The 20840-nt window shown below is 41.7% G+C and overlaps 1 protein-coding gene across 2 annotated transcripts; it reads right to left on the bottom strand.

Annotated features, from left to right (window-relative positions):
* Positions 1–3702: 3702 nt before the first annotated feature.
* LOC122523134 (zinc finger protein basonuclin-2-like) lies at positions 3703–18434 on the bottom strand. 2 transcript variants are annotated; one of them, XM_043644744.1, is made up of 2 exons: positions 17845–18434; positions 3703–8162 (listed from the first exon to the last, which is right to left on the bottom strand). In XM_043644744.1, exons 1-2 carry the CDS (start codon positions 18283–18285, stop codon positions 4260–4262), a joined length of 4344 nt encoding a protein of 1447 aa, XP_043500679.1. In that variant the 5' UTR covers positions 18286–18434; the 3' UTR covers positions 3703–4259. The 2 variants fall into 2 exon arrangements, with proteins under 2 accessions (XP_043500679.1, XP_043500680.1); XM_043644745.1 differs by lacking the exon at positions 17845–18434 and adding an exon at positions 16084–16159.
* Between the last annotated feature and the right edge of the window lie 2406 nt (positions 18435–20840).

Genomic DNA, 20840 nt, shown 5'->3' with positions numbered 1-20840 from the left:
TGTGGCCAGTCGGAACGTAGGTGACCGGTTGACCAAGCGAGAGCTATGGTGGGGCTAGATAAGGCAAGGTGTATGGGAGCTGGATGGCGAGATGTGCAGGGGGATCGATGGGCGAGCCAACGCTGACCGGAGACCGCCTTCTCTCCTTCTTTTTCTTTCTTTCTCTTACATCCTCGCTTTCTACCATTTTCTCCTTTTCCCATCTTCCTTTCTTTCTACCATCTCTCCCTCTCCCTCTCTCTCTCTGTTACTTGGTATCTCTCTTTTTCTTCATCTGCCTCCTCTCGGTTCTTCCTACTTTTCGTTCTCCGACATATACCTGCCTTCTCTCCTTCCAACCTTCCTTCTCCCACGCTACACCTGTCGTGCGCGTACCGGAGTAGTGGAAGAAAGAGAGAAAGGGAGGGAGAGAAAGAGAGAGAGAGAAAAGTGGTACTCGAGAAGTCCTAGTCGAGCGAGTACACGTACTACTCAGCCGTGCTAAGGTCGAAGGCACGCCAAATCCATTTATCTCCTGCGTTGGTACCGTCAGTACGTGTACTAAGCCTCCAGGGAGGTGTACCCCCTTCTTCTTTCCTTCTATCTTTATATATATTTATTACTTTATATATATACACACATGTACATATACTTACATACGTATATACGTAGACACATCGTGAAGGATCTCTTTCTTGGCTGTATTTTGCCAACGAAGGTGAAATATTCCACGTTGCCGATGCTTTTACTTTCTGCGAGTGACTCGAATTACAAAAGACTGTAGTCTACCCTTAAAAGTGATAAAACTAAAAAGGAAAACTAAAAGGAAAAGAAAAATCAAAACTTTACTCATAATTCTAATAAACTCTTTTATGTTCTTCTTTATATCTCACTCTTTCCATTTGTATTTGTATTTCTCTGATTGTTAGCGTGAAACTATATTATAGTCGATGTTGGTCCTGGCAGAGAACATATATATATATATATATATATATATATATATATACTCGTGAACTCGCTCCTTCGTGAACTTAATCGCGGCCCATTAAAACGGCTCGGCTTGGTTACGCTCGGAATCCATGCGAGACGCGATTTGAAGTGCACCCGTTATTAGTCGGCCGGGTCGTACGTTAGCACGAAGCGGAATCGAAGGTGCTAATCTAATCTGCCTGACGACGATTAAAGGCCGGCAACTTGGAGTTTCTCTCTTACGAGTTTAACTCTTGTACCGTTCGAATTTACGTGTAATCGCACGTCCTACAAATACTCACAAATACATATATATATATAATATATATAATACATACACACAAACCTGAAGTTGTGTTCCACGTTGGTCCATTTCAAGACACTTCCAATTACCCGAAGAGGAAAGAATTTCGCGAAGGATTTAGTCTGGTCCTGTAACCCTTTCACCTCAACTTCCTCAACCTCCTCTTTTCAACCTCCCTATTGCTCCTCTTTTTCTCCTTCCTTTTCTCCTTGCCCGCAGGATGGTGGGCGTGCGAGCTCACGTCTGCGTGATCTCTGATAGACGACCTACCCAGACCCTTGGAAGTCCTTTCAGAAGGACTTCTTTCTCTTTCTCTTCGCGTTTCGTAGGAAACGAGGTCGGGACTCGAACCTCGAACGTTAGAGACGCGTCAAGTCCAACGTAGGCGTGGCGACCCCCGAAGATTTTTCATTTTTGCATAAGCTCTTTTATATCTTATGATTTGCCTCGGTCTAATAACGCTCGTGGGAACCTTGATGAAACATCGCAATAATTTCTAACCCATTCCTCTAATTCTTATGCAAATTAATCAACGGAGAAAAGTTAAGTTATCAACATTTTCTAAAGACATATTATTTGAAATGAAATTTCGAAGTAAATTATATGAAAATTCAATGACTTCGAATGAAATAATATTATTTGACGAATGATGATAATAATCGATCGGGAAAGGATTTATCGTAGATGATTCCGAATGATACTTATGCTAAAATCGCATATTGAGTTAATTTTAATAGGCATTTATTTTTATAATGATGAGTGTTTTTTATAATCGATCTATAATATACATCATAGCATTCAGTTTATACATAATTACAGAGTTGTAAATCTCGTTCGTCCTTAACACATAATAGTAGTGGGTTTCGTCGTGCGTCGCGGAAAGTTTAGGAAATTTGTTTTTTATCAGGCCTAAAGGAATTTATTCTTCATAGTTATAATAGATTTGATGAATAAGAGGAAATGGATATAAGGGAAGGGAGGAAGAGGAGGAAGAAAAAAAGGATAGGACGATGACGAGTGTAAAACCTAGGATCGTGTGACGCGTAGAAAAACTAACACGTTTTCGTGCTTCGTTCGGAAACGTCGTCGCGACTTACATCGACGCGCTCGCAAAAATTATGCGAATGTGTGAATTATATATATAATCTATATATAATATTTATAATATATAATAAAGTATATGTATAACAAATTAATTACGGAGGACAAGGAACCATTCTCGTGAGCCATTTTCGTGATATCATTTTCCGACCTATCGGCACCTAAATCGCAGGCAAGAGAATTAATTAAAAAAAACAATTAACAAAATTTTAATAAACAATTCCTGCCTCCGATGCGAAGAAATTCAAAGAACAGAGAGAAAGAAGGAAATTTACACGTTACAAAAAATAAGATGCAAATTATAAATCGGGACAAAAGTAAACGAGACACATTTCATGCGACCAGTGGATTTGATCGTGACAGATGGTAATAAGCCGTTGTAGGATATCCTCGCGTTAACGAGGAATTATTTTTTCCCTAATGAGACAATAAATAAATTCTAAAATCTATTTTCATTTATCTAGGACGAGACGTCGCCGTCACGCGTCGCTTTGATTCGCTGGTCGGTTCATTTTCTAATATCGTTTGTTTTCTCTCTCTCTCTCTCTCTCTCACTTTATTTATTCATTATTTTGAATTTTTCTTATTTTTCCTCCTTTCATATATTCTAACCGATCGCACGACAACCTTCGATCTTCAAACGTCGAAAGGTCCTACGCATCTCACGATTTTTTATTTTCTAATATTGAAGGATTGCATTTTGTTGTTGTTGTTGTTGATTTTGTTTCTTCTTTTAATTCCTTTCTCTCTCTTTCTCTCTTTCTCTTGCTCACGCTTTTTTTTCTTTTTACTTATATTTAATTTCTCTAGCTGCCAACATATCGTTTGATATCGCTCCGATTTTTTAACTCGCTAATTTAATATCGTCGTTCCTATATATCTCATTTATTCGAAACAACCCTTTTACACAAAAGTCTTCATCTCACGATTTTGTTGATTTACCCAAAATTCGGGTAAAAAAAACGTTCGTTCCGTCGATCGGTCGCGCTTCCCTCGTAGCTTAATCGATAATTATTCGCGATACACCGAAAGGTACTATGTTTATATATACAGCAGTGCTAATTGATTATTGATTAAATAGTGACGTATTCGCTAACGTTACGTTATCACAACGATGATAAAATTAGATCGCGCCATCGATCCGGGGATCGATCTACGCGAACGCCTTTTTCTCGAACACACCGAGTTGGTATTTTCGGTCCACCCCTCTTCCGTCTCGTGCCCTCCTTTCAAATGATCTTTTTGATACTCCTCTTTATTTTTTCTCTCCCTTTCTTTCTCTCTTTTTCGTTCGTAACATTTATGGTACCCACAAACAAAAAAAATAAATAAATAAATTCTTGCAAATTGGAAAAAACAGAAGAGAAAGAGAGAAAGAGAAAAGGGGAAAGAAGAAATCATATTTTATAAGCTAAATGTATTCGCGCGGTTGTTACATAAAATAAACACCCTCAAAAATATCACTGGGAAAACTTTGAAAATTTTATTATCATCGTGTAATGACTCCAAGCGAAGATAAAACACGAAATTTGACGAATCGGACGGGTTGTTTCTCTTTGTGAGAGAATTGTTATCTACTTGTGGACCCACCGATAGAGATATCAAGTTGACTAGATTGGAGGGTTCGAAGCACGTCGATTGTTTCTGAGATCTTACGAATAGCCGATTTGAAGAAGGAAAGTTTAAGAACGCGAGAAATCAAAGTTGAAGTTGGATTTAACGAAAGATAAGCGATATTTTTGAAAATGTTATTATTCGATTATATTGCACGTGGATTAGCGAGAGACGATAGTGCGGGTGGACGATACCCTGGGAGATCAACATGATCGGCGATCGATCGGAATCGTCGTTTAGGATTTTGGCATCACAGTAAGGGGTAGTAGTCGCGTTTGCGGCAAAAGAACGGTCACGAGCCGCTAGTAGATAGAATCGGCAGATCACGATGAGCTTGAGGATCCCTCGAGTGTGCGTCTCTAACGGCTCTCGAACCAAAGACACGATCGCAACCTGGTACGGTACATCTGGCTTCCTCTTTTCTATCGTCCGAGCCAGGAGATGATAAAGGTGAGGCCGAGCGAGAGGGTTGTCTGGTAGGTTGTTCCTGCGAGAATCTCGTCAGGTGGTTTAAATGTTGATGAGTCAAACCATTCAGACCAGCCAGGTGTGAGGCAAAAGAGGACAAGCCTGGAAACGTGGCCCCCAAATGAGGTGGTAAAAGTAACGGATGTGGCGGTGGTATCCTGCCGACTAGATCCACCGCAGATGGTGGAAGCCTAGGCGTCAGAGGATAAGCCCCGAGTGGACCAATGCCCGTACCAATAGCGGCGGCAGCTCCGATCCCAGCAGCACCGATACCCGCGTCAGCGTACAGTCTCGCAAAAAACTCGTTGTGCAGAAGAGAATTCATCGGAGCATCCTCGACCCGCGGCGACAAGCTGGATGGCAGGCTACCCGATGAAAGAGGTGGACTCGCAGACGTCGAGAGCAACTTCCGATGAAGGTTGAGATTGGCCGAGTGCCGATCGCGGGATCTCTTGGATGGGAAGGCCGCGTTGCAACCATCGACGCTGCAACGGTGCATCAGCTTCAGATGGACGTTCTGGTAATGGGTTTTCACACCAAAGTGATTCTGAAAGACCTTGCCACAGGCCGTGCATCGCCGTGGATTGTCACGATCAAGTGGAACCTCCTGGGTACTGACGAAGCCACCATTCTCGTATCTCGCGTAGGTTATCAGGCTATTGTCCATATCCATGGCCGCTGTGGAGGGAGAAGCGCTGGATGAACGAGAGCCATGTGAGGAGTTGTCCATGGTGGTCTCCTGGTGCGTCGTGAGGCTGACGGGGCTGGTAGAGCCGCGGCCAGACCTCGAAGCCACCCGTTGCGTCTCGGTGTACGGCATCATCGTGCGACCCTGCGACAAGGACTCGAGTTGACGCAAAGTGTTGGTCGAGGAGTCGTGGGAGAGCTCGTCAGCTGTCGTTGGACGGCTCTCGACCGAGCTCGGGGCACGGGGGGGATCATCGGGACGCTCACCTTCCTGATTGCGCAGCGCTTCGTCCACCTCATCATCATCATCATCATCCTCGACCTCCTCCAATGGCTCATCGTCCTCGTCCTGCGTCCTCTCGTTCTCCTCCTCCTCCACCTCCTCCACCTCCTCTTCGTCCCCTCCTCGCCTTCTAAGGTCGTCCGAGTTTTTCCGAACGATTTTCTCCTCCGTCGTATCCAACTCATTTTTCGCAGCCACGTTATTGACCCCACCCTTTCCAACCTGCATTTCTGCTTCTAGTTTGATATTTTGTCTTGCCCGCTCCTGAGATTCCGATGCCGAATCGCAGACTGCAGTGGTAGAGTTACGTTCAACGTTTGGCTCGTTTAAACTTTGTGGCTCTGGACTGATTTGACGTTTAGGCGACTTGACGCTGCTCGCCCTCGAACTGAGGTCTCTCGGCTCGTCCTGAGGTAGATCATCGACATTTTCCTTCGCTATTTCTTTACGAACGTTCTCTAACGTCGTTGTGGCTTCTTGTTCACTGTTCGAAGTTGTCTCCGGTGAATTACGGCAGTTTGCATCTCGGTTCTTCGGCGAGGTTGGCGAGACCTTACGTTCTTCTGCTTCGAGACGTGACATCGACATATCCTCCGGTTGATTTTGGAAATCATCGACTACTCGAACAATTCCACTGTCCGGTAGAATACGTCGTTGAACCCGTTCTTCGTCGTTCGAGGAGTCACCGTCCGTCGAGGAGGAATGCACTTCCGCTAAGACAGCGCATCTCGTTGGATGTTGGGATTTCCTTTTGCGTACACCCCTGCTGTGGAGAAGTGTATTCGAATTAAGGGTGTGTTGACCAGCACTAAAGGAATGTTGATCGGTGCCACCCACGGAGTCGTCTTCGTTGCTATCGATATTACTGATGTTCTCTTCGTCAGCCATATCGGTGAAATAAAGTTTTGGTCGTTTGGCTAAACTGAAGTCAGCCGGTTGTTCGTCATCCTCATCGCCTTGAGTTATACGAGAATGTAATCTAGAAGGTACATCGTTCGTATCGTCTTCTGCGACAACGACAATGCCACCATCATCGTCGTCGTCATCTTCTTCGCCCTCGGGTATCATTGACGTCGATGGTGACACCGTGCAACTGGTTGTACCACCTGAAAACGATCCTCCTCTGGCCGTCGTCGTAGTAGTGGTCATAGATGCAGCAACGGAAGGCGTTCCACAACTCGTAGTCATTGATACTGTGGTGGAAACCGTGCTACTAGGTAAGCCCGTGCTCACGGGCATTCTCTGTTGAAGTGGTTCCTCGTAAGGTCTACCTTGGCCCTGCGCTGAAGACAGGTCGAGATGCTTGAAATCCAAGGCACAGAGGGACGCTGGTGAACGCAGCTCGGATGGTGGAGTTAACAGTGGGAAAGAACCAAACTGCAAGTGATTGAGTCCTGTTGCTGGTACGGGAAGTCCAACCTGTGGTGGTAGAACTAACGCGTGAGCCATTGAGGAACGACCATCGTGAGGTGAAATCTTCCTTCGGAGATGTGGCGAGTGGAGTTTCGGATTAGGATTGGCACTGTGCCGATTTCTCGATCTTCTCGAGCTAAACATCATGCTGCAACCCTTAACGGTACATTGATGCATCTCTCGGAGATGTACCGCACTAAAATGGATTTTAAGGGCTCCCTTGTCGCAAAACGTCTTCAGACAGACATTGCATTGTACTCTCTTCTTACCGGTGGTCGGATTGATGAAGGGCGTGCCTAGATTTGGTGGCATGTTGGCGGTGGCACCCCATTGTCCCGTTGGTCTTTTCCCAGGAGAATGAGGTTTTCTACCGGGGATACCAGGTGGCCTTCCTAAAGGTGCAGGTTGGAGCGGTAAGGGTGGAGGATGTCTGTGATCGGCTGCCACGTGTTTAGATGCAGCGTCACGCCTGCTGAGGTTCAATGCACTATCGGAGTTCTCGTCGTCATCCTCGTCCTCCTCTGAGCCAAACTCGCTGCTCTTTTCACCGCTACTGTGGACGTCCGTAGGTACTGTCAGACCGGCAATGGAACCGGCCGACTTAACCATCGGCGGTGGTGGTGGAAAATGACTGGGAAAGGTAGGTGGTAGAGTACCCGAGGAAACAGCTACGGAAAGTGGATGACCAAAGTTAAGCGCAGACGAAGATACCGGTGCCACCGGCATGTGAGGCCTCTGTAATTGCGAGCTGGACGAATGATGGGGCGGACTGTGCGGACTTTGAGGATTTCTCATAGGCTTTCGACTTTGTAAAAGTTGCTCCGTAGATGGTACAGGTGGTAAAGGTGTAAACGCTGGCAATCCTAATGTACCAAGTTTACGAAAATCAAAGGGTTGCATGCTTTGTAGTCTGTTTAACGGTGACACGTTCATATGAGAATCCAGAGTTCTCGGTGGTGAATTCCCTCGGTTACTCGTTACTCCTGGATTACCACCGGTCGAAACTGACGAATAATGCTTCTGCGTAGTTGGCGAAATCGAGGGGTGCGAGACTGGTGGTGGAGGATGGGGTGGCGCCAGTGGCGGTTGCAGCCTCGAACCCGGCGGTGGGAGGCCGCAGTGGAGCAGGTGCAAGGGCGGTGGCAAGTGTGCTAGTGGCATCGTCGGAGGCGAAGGTCGTCTGCTGGGTGACATAGCATCCGCCCCCGGCGTTCCGGCGGCCAGCAGCAACTGCTGCACGAACGGACGCGTCTCGGCGAACCTGAGGAACTGCTGCAACACCAGCGGTTCCTCCTCAGCCGAGCAGATACTCCATCGGTCCAGCACCGGGCCGTTCTGCGAATCCTACGTAACAAACGGAAAATCAAATTTCAGTTTCGTGCTTTATTTTCTATTAACATAATATTATATAAAGATCAATACAACGTAATGGTATGTGATGTTGATAGTAATGGTCACTGTAAGAAAGGTAAGTTAATTAAATTAAAATTTAGGAATATATCCCATATAATTGCTGTATGAAAAAATATAATCATTCTTATTTCTTATTTTTAATAATAATGCGATGAAATGAAATGAAATGAAATGAAATGAAATGAAATGAAGGTACACCGAACTTTTGACCGATGATGTTAAATATGGGATAGAGAGAATGTGTGCGATATAGGTATCGTGAGAAAGACGTAAGTTACAGGACGTTATTAGAAGGTAGAAACGAAACTAGTTTTCCAGCGTGAATCATGTAAGGTGGCTGGCAAATGAAAAATTCAAATTCTCGCGCGTTAACTCGTTAGAACGTCGAACCAGTTTTTCTCGACTCCCCTTTCCCTCACCAAGAGCAAGGCCGTATCGTATCCTTCTCCCTCCCTCCGTTGCTAATTCTCCTCGGTTCGATCGTGTTATCCCATTCTTTCTTTATCTCGATGCTAATCGATGTCGTGTCTGTCTCGAATCGAGGAGACTATTGTGAGATTTTATTTTTTGTTCACGTTGTTAACTCCGAACTCCTAAATCTGTCTTCTTGGTGCCTTTTAGCGAGATTTCGACAGTTGGTACGGACGTCATGGTTCGGCCGTTAGAGTCACGGCTTCTTATAAATTCAGGGTGGCCGTTTATATAGAACGCCCGTAAGCTTGTCTCTCGCCGGCTTGTATATTTACACATTCCGACGGACTCGACGTAACGCAGGACGCCCAGCGCCGCGACGCTTTTCGCGTCCCGTGTATATTTCTTCAAGCTGCCGTACCCGAACGCCGATCGAGAGGAAAAGAAAAAGAGAAAGAGAGAGAGAGAAAGATCTAGACGTACCAGCTTGGGTACTCGAATTCACGATCAGTCAAATCAACCACTCCAAATTAAATCGCAAAGAAACTGTTGTATTATTTATTTCTAAGTTTCTTCTTGTTCTTCGTGAAAATGAAATAGAAATATTAAAGGATGTCGAATAAAAATATATTTAATTTATAAATTGATTTGATGAATGAATAATTAATTAATAGTATCAATTAAATCGATCGCTATAAATATCATCGCAAATAAACTGTCGCATTATTTTTGAAATAAATGAAGAAATATTGAGATCTCTTGAGTAAATGATATACGAATTTTTAATTGTATTTTACGATTAAATAATTAAGAAATATGTGATAATTTTATTTTACGATTTTTGTTTTTAACAATTCACGATGATTTATATTTAATTTTACGAATAAAACGTATAATATAATATTATACATTAAATGTAAAGATTCGAAACGTACGTGGTTCGCACGCGTGCGTGTCTTTCGAAGTATTACGTTGAAAAGAAATTCAGAAAGATTCTGCGAAACTGTTCGGCAGTTTTGCGCGAAAGGAACGCGAAGATCTAAGCGGTTGGCGTCTCTAAGAAACGGAACGCTACCGTGAGACTCGAATTTAATTCCGCACGCGAATGAGATCCTCGGTCACGTTTAGCGGTAACTTCTAATCATTCTTTCGGTTGAAAAGAACCTAAATCGAACGTGTTTCGACGTTTAAATTCGATAATTTTGTTAAAATAATTACGTGAAATCTTGCTAATAGTCAATGTAGAAAATTCACAACAAAAACAAAAACGAAAAATAAAGATGTCTTTTATTATTCGAAAGTATTATTTTATCTTTTACTTTTAAAAGAAACTGTTTTAAAGAATAAATAATCGCATACGAGTATGTTTTTACTGAGAAAATTTATACCAGAGAACGAAATCTCAAGACAGTTTGTAGTTTGCGAGGGGATCTCTCCTTGATTAATTACTGGAATGTGTACGGTCGTTAAATATTGGCGGATTTGTAGTAGGTTGAGTCACGGTAACTAATCGTTTTATTCGCTGATGTACCGATTCGGTCGTTTGAAATAGGAAACGTTAGCAATGGCTTCTAGATCTTGTTCGTGTGTGAAATTTCAAAGCGTATTTGGAATTTGTGCAGTTTGCAGAGATATATGCGCCTGGGAAATAGCTCGCGCTCGTTGGCCCGGAATAAAGCAGACGACTGTTAGTCAGGAACGAGGAAAACTATTGTGTAACGCATAATTAAGGAAAAGGTAGAGTAAAGTAATTCTTGTTTTATATCATCTAGAACGCGAGAAAGAGAGAAAGAGATAGAAAAGGGTGAAACAAGATTCTCTTGGACGACACGAATGAAATTTCGTCGTCGCCGTCCACCGTCGAGCTTTTCTCCTAGAAGCTATTATTAACCCTAACATAAGTGGATGCTGTATAATGTCTTCGTTATCTCGACTATTTATACTCCCGGCTACGTTGAATTCAACGTAGATTCTAATTTTAAAGAATTTCTACCGAACCGAAGAAACTCGTAAGAAAATAAAAATAATCGAACGAAACTTATATACGAAAAACAAAAAAAAATACAAATAAATTTCTGACAAAAAAGTATCGACAAATATAACAAATTAATATTGCAAATCCCCCCCTCGCAACGTACGAGGAAACAATCTCCATAAGGTCGTTTGAAAGATTTCTAAGAAAAAAGAAAAAGAAAATAAAAAAGAATTCTCATAATATGCTGGCGACGATGATCATCGTCCAGTCTCTTTCTCGCGCGCGCGCGCGCGACACGTCACGCGTGGTACCCGCGACGATGATTCGCTGTCTCCGGTATACGCAACTCGAAAGGGGCGGGGAAAAAATGTTGCTTCCAGTTGGTGTTGCCATCTATCGGCACGGTCTCTGAACATGTCTTGAGAAGAACTGGCGTTGGCGGTGGAAGTGGCGGTGAAGGTGGAGGTGGAGGCGGTGGCGCTGGCAGTGGCGGTGGTTTTAGCGATCGAAAAGGCAATGCCATCCGTGACTGGACAACTGCATATGATTTCACGGTCGGCGAGTTCCGTCTTATTCGTGTGTAGAAATCGTGAAGATCTCGCGTGGATATCCGCCACTAAATTGGATCGCGACTACCTGCGTCTCTTCCTTCTGTCTCCTTTCGATATTAAACTATCTTTCTCTCTCAATCTTTTTAAAACTCCTTCCCTAGTTCGCCTTTCTCTCCTTTACGAACCTTCTACATACATACATACAACGTATATATATATATGTGTGTGTATTATCTATCTCTTCCTTTCTTCAACTTGTGAGAGCTAGCTCGTTCTCGTTAGCAAGACCGTCAGAGAAATCATCGAATCGTCAATCGTGACTCAGTTGTACCTATCGTACCTGTCTTGTCGGTATCTAACAAAGAGAAATTTCAAACCCTTTTAGACTATTTATTATTGTCAATATTTCATTTCATATTTGTTCTATTAATAGCTTTCCATTGATCTAACTATTATATTTTATCGTTATACGTGTTTGCAATAATAAGCGTCGAATTTTCTACGATATTTAATTGATTAGATTAAACGATAACATTTGTTGTTTTATTATATTTATTGTTTTATTTCTATTTATTATAGAAAGATATACATATATGTGAATTTATTATTATTATTATTATTATTATTATTATTATTATTATTATTATTATTTAGATATTTATACGTGATTGAAAAGCCCGAGGCGACGATAAGTTTAAGATTATCTCGAGCGAGGACTTAAATATCCAACATGTTTTCCATCTTTGATATTCGATTAAAAATAGAATAGCGTCCTGGAAATTTCTAAGGAAATTCTCACTGATCATCTACCAAACAACCCTCTGTGTTCGCCGATATCGCTTTTCCGTCGATCCCGTCTAGAACTTGGCAAGAGGCTTTGTTTTCTTTGAAAGACCGGAGCCGATAATTCAAGCGGTTTACTTATCGCGCGACGAGCTCGTTTTTATTACACACTTTTGAGCTCGCGTCGCAAACGCGTCATGCGTTATATTCGTACGGGCTCGATAGGAGAGGACCGACTGACTATCGAATATCAGATTTGACGAATTTCTGCTTGAACGATCAAATTTAACTTTTCGCCGTAGCCCGATGAATTATTATTTTCTCATTTTTCTTTTTTAAATTACGTTAGAAAAACTCGTGCCCAAATATTTTTTTGTCGTAACGATTTAAACGAGAATTATAAAAAAAAAAAAAACATTCGTTTTTTCGTCGAAGAAATCTTTTTAACGCGACCGAATCCATCGATTCGTAATAAATTTTATTCGCTCGTACGTAACGTATCATTAAATGTCGTTTTCGAAAATTACATCTAGTCGATATTTTTTTCTTTTTTTAACTTTTGAAATAAGAAGAAATAATAATAATAATAAGAAAAAAGGTTCCTACCAACTCGGGAGAAAATCGTGACGACGAAAGCAATTCATAATGTCGAAGGATGAACAATGTAACTTTGATCGTACGGTCCCCTGCATTTAACTAATCATTATCGCCAGGTAATTCATTCTGCCCTCGAGCGAATTCTTTTAAGAGTGTGTATGCTCAACTCTCGAAGATTTGCGATTATTACCCACGGATCACGAACCACGAAGACGACGACGACGACGACGATCGATTAACGTACGACACGCATTTTGAGTATTATTTTAAAAAGAAAAAAAAAAAGAATAAACATTAAAAGGAAAAAGTACCGTATACGTTATAATGAAGAAGAAGAAGAAGAAGAAGAAGAGGAAGAAAAATGTTTTATCACGTTGAAAGGATATCACGAACAATAATCGCAAAAGGCTCATGCCTCCTTCCTTCCCCCCCCCCGCAAGCCCCTCCCCCCATAGCCATTAAAAACGTTCTTCATTTTGTTCATCTTCATTATAATTTTTCTTACTTCATTTTTTGATGATCCTCAGCGAAGTAAAGTTAATGATACACGAGGACCGTTCTCGATCGAGAGATCCACTTGATTTTCTGTCAGAATTCGACAACTACTCCTTGGACCACTCGAGATAAACGCTATAATTTATCGCGTTCTCTTCGAAATCAGTACGAAGACGTTTTTTCGTCCTTTATTTCCTTTTTGTCTCAACTTCGAATTTCTTTTTCTCTTTTTCCTATTTTTATTTCTCTCTCACTCTCTCTCACTCTCTCTCTTTTTCTACCTTCAATAAAATCGACTAACAATAGTTGACATAAATGACACGTCCTGAGTTTTAATTTCCTTACTCGACTCGCGCGTCCTTGCAAACTTCTTTTTTGTTTACGCTCCAATGGATTCTTCCTTCTCTCTCTCTTTCTCTCTCTTTCTTTTGTGAAAGGGATAGCTTCTACTACCTCCACGGCTCACCTCCGTAATTTACGGTTTTGGCTCATGCTCCCATCGAGGTGGAGTAATGACAGGTCGATCGGTTCTTTGAGCTACCATCTTCGAAGGTGGTTTCTTTCCCTTTTCGTGTCTTCTATCATAGCTCTCTCTCTCTCTCTCTCTTTCTTTCTCTTTCTTTATCTTTCTTTCTCTCTTTTTTTTACTCTCTCTCTTCCTTTCTTTTTATTTTTTCGTTAATTCTACTTCTTTCTCCATTTATTCTTTCTCTTTCTTTCTATACTTCATATATTTTCTTGTAACTCATGTCAAATATAACGAGAGAGAGAGAGAGAGAGAGTACAAATATTTTCAAGCTTGGGCCACCTGTGCGTGAGAAACGATTACGTATTCGTATGAGATCGTTGTTATACTTCGCTGCCTGAAACCCCGTGCGAGAAGAAAAAAGAAAGACAGAAAGATGATTTATCGTCTCGCTTTTCTTTTACTAGATAAACCAAAATAAAAAAAATAAAAATAAAAAAAAGAGATTAGGGTAATTTTAGTTCATTAAATTTACACAAACAAGCCATTACAATTATCCATTAATATATTTTCAAATCCGAAGTATACAACAATTGCAAAAATAATCAAAGATAAAAAAAATATAAATCAAATCAGTTTACATAAAAAAAAAAGAAAAAAAATAGAAACAAGAAAAAATTGATCGATCTTTCATATCGTTCGATAATTTTATTGGAAATTCTTCAGCTAAACGATAACACGGTTGAAATTAGTCGCACTCGCTTCTTTCACGGTTATTCGAGGAAGACAGAGAAACATATAGAGAGAAAGAAAGAGAGAGAAAGAGAGAGAGAGAGAGAAAGGACGATGAAATAAAGGGAGAAAAAGAGTAAGAGAAAGAGAAATGGATTTTATCGGCGGCGCTCTCGCGAAGAATAAAAAGAAGAATAAGAGAATATAAGAATAAGAATAAGAATAATAATAATAAGAAGAAGAAGAAGAAGAAAAAAAAGAAGCAAGTGTTGGAGCGATTCGTGACGCGGTCGGCCGCTCGTGGGTCCGAGAGCGCAACTCGCTCGTAAATCTCAGCAAGTCTACGAACGAGCGGAGAAGAGGAGGCGGTGGTTGGTTGGCTGTTTGCGGCGTTGGTTTCGCGTTTGTACCGGATGGCCTTTCCGTCCAGTGCCCCGGTAGTAGTATCGTCCGCCAGTTAAACTGGCTACGCTCGTGCCCCTGTAAAATCCTACTGAATTCCACAACATACCTCTCTCTCTCTCTCTCTCACTCTCTCACTCTCTCTCATTCTATTTCTTACTGTTACTGGATGTTCCTGCCGTTCCACTACCGTTTACCATCTTTCAGTACGCCAACGAAATTGACGTCCACTTTGACTCGAGAGGTAGAATAGTTCCTACGATGTACATCGCGATTTTCTTCTTTGCGTTACGATCTAACCGTTCGAAACTTTCTACGCGACTGATTTTACGGTGTAATACTCGTGGGATAGCCATTGCTCCGCTATCGTTAAACCGTACTATCTGGGCGTTCGACAGTTCTTCTCTTATGTTCTTTTTTTTCTTCTTTTTATTTTTCTCATAAGAAATTCGTATCGTATTCTAGAATGTTATTTTCGTGAAATCGTAGATATAGATCTTATTATTATTCTATTATTTTGTTTAATGTTCAATTTAATGTGAAATTTATCGGCTATTATATTGTATTGAAAAAGAACAAAATCAGCGATAAGAGAAAGAGATATTAGAATTAGTAGCGTTTAGAGTTATTTAAAGGGGAAGCTGGTAACACATTACGCTCGCCTAATTCGTAGGGTAGGGCTCTCGTTTCGGTATTCCGGGCACGTACGTGTCGTTTTAAGTAATCATACGTTCTTTCCCGACCTACGGTACAAAACGACTTTAGCCACGTGCGCTTACTATAAGCGATCGACACACAACTAACGTTTAAATGGGACGAGCATAACGCTCTTCTTATAGTTCATTATCAAAAACTCGTTATCCATAGATCTCAGAAATACATAATAGAGGATATCAAAGAAATTGCATTGAAGAAATGAAAATATGTGTTGAGGGTAAGTTTTTCTTATTAAAAATTATTCTTGGCAAGAAATTTTGATCGAGACAAGGTTGGCATCGCATCGGTGATCGAACACGTGTAAAATCGGGGACGATCTCGATGGCAGCATCTCGCTTAAGTATACTCGCGTGTAAAATTCATCGCGATTAAATTCCAGGGTCGTGCGCGCGCGAGCGCGATCTTACAACGTCGGTACGGAGAGTCTTCTACACCGGTACGGTACAACGGAGATTGTGAAAAAGAAAAAGATAGATAGGAGAGAGAAAGAGAGAGAGAGAGAGAGAGAGAAAGAGATCGGTACGCGTCGTGTGTCCCGGTCGGTCCGCGTTTAAAGCTTCGTGTATCGTGGAAGAAACCGGTTTTCCGTACGTTTTAATTTCACGCCAACATCGGCGCAATTCAGTTTACACGGATACTCCCCATTTTCTAACGCGTCTCGCTAAGATTAATGTCTAAGCTCGAGAGATGGGTACCTACTACTACCTCGGGCCGCGTACTTACTTGCCGATTTTTACCAACAACGCGAACGGTCTCCTCCTCATTCTCATCCTCATCCTCCTCCTCCTCCTCCTCATCGCACACTCGTCTTCGTCTTCGTCTTCGTCTTCGTCTTCGTCGTCGTCATCGCCGTCTTCGTCGTAGTCGTTGTCGTCGTAGTCGTTATTTCCGGCACGTGAAAATAAAAAACATCTAAATCGTATAAACGTCCTCTCTTTTAACTTCACATCGACGATTTCAACGAGTGGAACGTCGTGTCTTCTCTCTTTCTATTTCTATCTATCTCATGGGTTTCTATGTATTTATATATACAATTACGTTTTATTCGTTAGTTCGTTACACTTTATTACGTTCCTAATCGAAAAAAAGATAATCGATGAAAAAATCGTTGTTATCGATATCACGAACGATCGATTCGAAGCTAGCAAGTGTTAGCAAATAAATGGCAAAGAACAAAAATCGTAACACACAAAACGTAAGATCGTGGTGAGAGGATCGTAACAGCACAAAAAGCGACGATTCCCCTTTTCAAAGATCCTATCATAATACCACGGTGTTCATTACCATTCCGTTTCTTTCTCCTTTTCGACGACTTCCGCTTTACATTCCTTCCCTTTTTCCCTTCTTCTTCGTTCGGCACTATACTTCATGGACGACGAACTAACAGTCAACGAAATTTTCTTCGCGACGCTTCGGCGCACTCTCGTTGTTTGTCACTGTGGTCAGACCTGGACATTCCTTAAATGCGAAGGACGATTTTTCTCTTCTCACTTACTTTTATAGATGTTGACACACCGAGTGGTGGATATCGATCGAACGAGATGCATTTGTGTAAATCGAAATACACGTCCTACATTCTTTTTTTGGACGTTTATATTTCTTTGTATCTTACATTCGTTTCTTTTACTATCGAATTCTCTCTCCTGTTGTTCGTTTAGCGAATGGGACACGTTGACTCGAACGAGTCCGACGGGATTCTCCTCACGTATTTACATATCGTCGAGCATGCGATTCACATTTAACATCGATACGACGATTCTTGTTTCGATTATTAAAAACGAGCTATCCACCGAGTCACTTATCATCCACGATTCACTTATTTTTCTTCCCTTCATATCGACGTTGACACTTATTTCTTGGCGTATTCTCTCATTAAAATGATCCTTTCTTTCGACACACTATCGTATCACTGATAGATCCAATTCTCTCGAGATGTATATAATATTCCGATATATATTCGAGACACATTAGTTTCTCTCTCTCTCTCTCTCTCTCTTTTTCTCTTTCTTTGATGTGACACACGATTGACGGAAAATAAGCTGGCAGTAAATCAAGTTCGATAATAGTGCTGATAGAACTTGTCAACGTCTATCCTCTTCTGATTTTCCCTAGTTACTTTTGTTATTTCATTTTATCCTCTTTAAACGAATCCACGAGGTTGCGCACCGACGGATCAAATGTCAAACTTGTCGCACGTGTTGAATTCGTTCGAAAGTTTCCCTGTCGTCCAAGATGTTTTTTGACGATAAGACGAAAGGAAGTGATATCTTCTTAAAAGGATAAGGGATAAGAAAGGTAGAGATGTGTAGAGGATAATAGAGGAATTAGAGGAAGAAAGATAGAAAAGTAGCGAAAGAAAGTGAACGAGTGAATGAGTAAGAAAAACAGAGAGAGAGAGAAAGAGAAAAATAGTGAGAGAGAGAGACAGAGAGAAAGAGAGAGAGAGAGAGAGAGAGAGTGAGAGAGTGAGAGAGGGGAACTCACCTGCAGTATGTATCCTCGCGTATAATCCTCGTAGGTCCAGCCAAAGGCGGCTAGGAGACGTGTCACTTGCGCGTGGGGCAACTGGTTGAACAACTGATCGAGCAAGATCTTAAGGCGTATCGGTAGTGCGCGCGAGCCGTAGAGTACGAGGGATGCGACGTCAAACGCGGCCGTCGGCTCGACAGTCTCTGAAGCTGGTGGCCTCTCCTCCTTCTCCGCGAGTTCGCCACCACCACCAGCACTACCACCACCACTGCCGTCGGCAGTGGCACCGCCAGCGCCGTTACGTTCCCCACCAGTGCTACTACTCCTACCACCACCACCACCACCACCACTACAACCACCACCTCCACTTCCAGCGACACCGGTGACGTCTCCTCCTCCACCTCCGCCTCCTTCACCAACGGTGCTGCCTGCCGGCGTCGTCGTCACCGTCGTCATCGTCGTCGGCGTCGTCGAAGCTGCCTGCTTTACCCTCCCTACGGCGCTTTTGTCCTCCCTACCAGTGGCACGGGGGCTGGAGACGACATCCCCACTACCGTTATTACCACCACCACCTCCACCGCAACCACCGCCACTACCACTACCACCACTACTACCACTGGCGACCCTCGTCTGCTGCTGCTGCTGCTGCTGTTGCTGCTGCTGTTGCTGTTGAGACTCCTGCTGCTGCTGCTGCTGTTTTTGCTGTTTCTGTTGTTGCTGCTGCTTCTGGAGGGTTGACAGTCGTGCTAGCGCTGAAACACACGCCAATGGAAAGAGAAATTAGAAAACAAAGAAATCTTCTCTCTTCTCTTTCTTTTCATTCTTTCTTTCTTTCTTTCTTTCTTTCTTTTTCCGCCAATATATGCGCGGGTGAATATGAACAAATGGCCCTTACCAAAACACTCTTTTTGATCCCTCCCCATGTCTCCCATCCTTATCCATCTTTCTGATAGTTACCTATATATATATATATATATGTATTCTCTTTCTCTTTTTCTCTTCGTCGTTCCCACGACCGGTTCCGCGTCTATCTACCCATCTCTCTCTCTCCCTCCCTCTTACTCTTCCTCACCCATTCATTCTATCTCTCTTCTCTCTCTTTCTTATACTTCATTCTCTATCCTCGCTTATCGTCGAAGCAACCTAAGTTCGCAGTGCTAGCAAAGGTACTTACTTACCCCCACCTATCTAGTTCAGACCTACTCTCCTCTCCTCCAGCTCTCTCACTCTATCTCATCTAGTCTATCTTTTTCTCTCTTTATCTAACCTCCCGCTCTTCGACGATACTACGAAGCATCGTCGAGTGACGAGTACCGTGCTACTCTAGCCGTCTAGCGCGAGTCATCCCCACCGTTCAGATTTTCTCATGAATCTTGGCGTCCATCAACCTGCTGCCGCCGCCACCGTCGTCGTTGTTGTCGTCGTCGTCGTCGTTCGCCTATTTTGTAAGTTCCTCGCTCTTTGTGTGTCATACTCGTTTTTTCCCCTTTTTTTTTGTATTTGCTTATAAGTATATATATAAGACTATTTATGGTGTAGGTAGAATACAGTTAAAAACAAAATTGTGTTTCTGTAATATTTAAACTTTTATTTACAAACTTATGTGACTAATATTTACATTTCTTACCTGTAACGAGAAGAAACGACATTTACTGTTCGTTAAAAACCGTATCGTCCCTATTGCTCAAATAAACGCTCGCGACTGATCTCGCAACTCTTATTTATCCCCCTCTCTTTTACAACAGCTGACTTATATGTCAGTTGTATGTACCGACGATTTTGACTAACGTGGTAAATTAATTAAAGAATATTTCTTTACATATATATATTAATATATTATGTTTCTTTTTTTAATATTAAACTACTAACGAATTGCAAATGGGACAAGCAAGTTTATATAGAACCGTTAGTGTCATTAATGAATTTAATTAAGTCACTTCAAATCGATGATAATTATTAGCATATGATTGAATTTAATCAAATATAATAGGACTTTGATTAACCAGTGTGATCGAGGGATAAATAATGCGAATAAATCAATATTCTATTGCACATTTAAACTCAATTTGATTCGTACATTTGACAACGGATTAGTAAGATTTTGATTAATCTTGATATAGAATAAACGTGAACCGGTCAATCGAGATTCTAAAATATCTATCCTTTTTTTTAATATTAAAAGAGACTAACTACAAGTAGAATGATTGCGACGAAGAATTGTCTCAAAAGTATTTCAAATAAATTCGAAAGTTGAATAAATTATTTTATATTAATTTGTTATTATCACTTGAAAAAAGAAAAAACTGTCTAATAAATTTTCTTTTACTATTATACGCGTTTAAATAATACAATAAGATTAGAATTCAAAGTACATTCTATATTTTGTAATTTTGAAAATTTCTTGACCGTATACCGAGTGCACAAGTAACAGTATCCCTTGAACGTTCGTAATGTGCACACGAGCAGATCGTATTTGATTATCTTATGCGAATGATAAATGTAGTTCTCGCGCAAGGCGTTTGTTAAAAAGTCTATATATATATATATTTATATATACGAAGAAGAAAAAGCGGACATCGTTGTTTCATGCGGACGTGAAGGTAAGACAAGGCAAGGTAAGGCGTAGGTCTTTCGGGACGCTTTCCCCGTAGAACCGTCACGCTTTTCGCACCTGACGATTCCTATCTCGAGACACGAAAGTTTATGGGGCCTTCTACCGTTGTTGTGGCACGGTCTCTCTCTCTCTCTCTCTCTATCTCTTTCTCCTTTTCTCTCTTTCTCTCTCTTTCTTTCTTTCTTTCTCGATCATATCGTCATTGGTCGTATACGAAATCATACGACGAAAACGTTAATCGAAATTGTGTTTGTTAATGTTTTTTTGCCTATCGGTTAACTGATCGAACCTGAACGTTGTCGGGAAAGGCGCGATCACCGTCGTGAAACTTATTTATGTAGATTCGAGAATAAACTAATGACAGAATGTATATAGATTGACCGATACAACGATTTGT

This window comes from Polistes fuscatus, unplaced genomic scaffold (genome assembly GCF_010416935.1).
Source record: "Polistes fuscatus isolate 324 unplaced genomic scaffold, CU_Pfus_HIC Scaffold6, whole genome shotgun sequence".
In the NCBI taxonomy this organism is placed as follows: Eukaryota; Metazoa; Arthropoda; class Insecta; order Hymenoptera; family Vespidae; genus Polistes; species Polistes fuscatus.
The sequence above is the reverse complement of the archived record's forward strand: the minus strand, read 5'-3'. Positions and strand labels throughout refer to the sequence as shown.

What these genes read in the sequence shown, in the direction of transcription:
- LOC122523134 (XM_043644744.1), bottom strand. Translation starts at nt 18,285, where the DNA reads ATGACGACGGTGACGACGACGCCGGCAGGCAGCACCGTTGGTGAAGGA. An exon ending in CGCGAGGATACATACTGCAG is followed by an intron (nt 8,163 to 17,844) that starts GTGAGTTCCCCT and finishes TTTGTTACGTAG; the next exon opens with GATTCGCAGAACGGCCCGGT.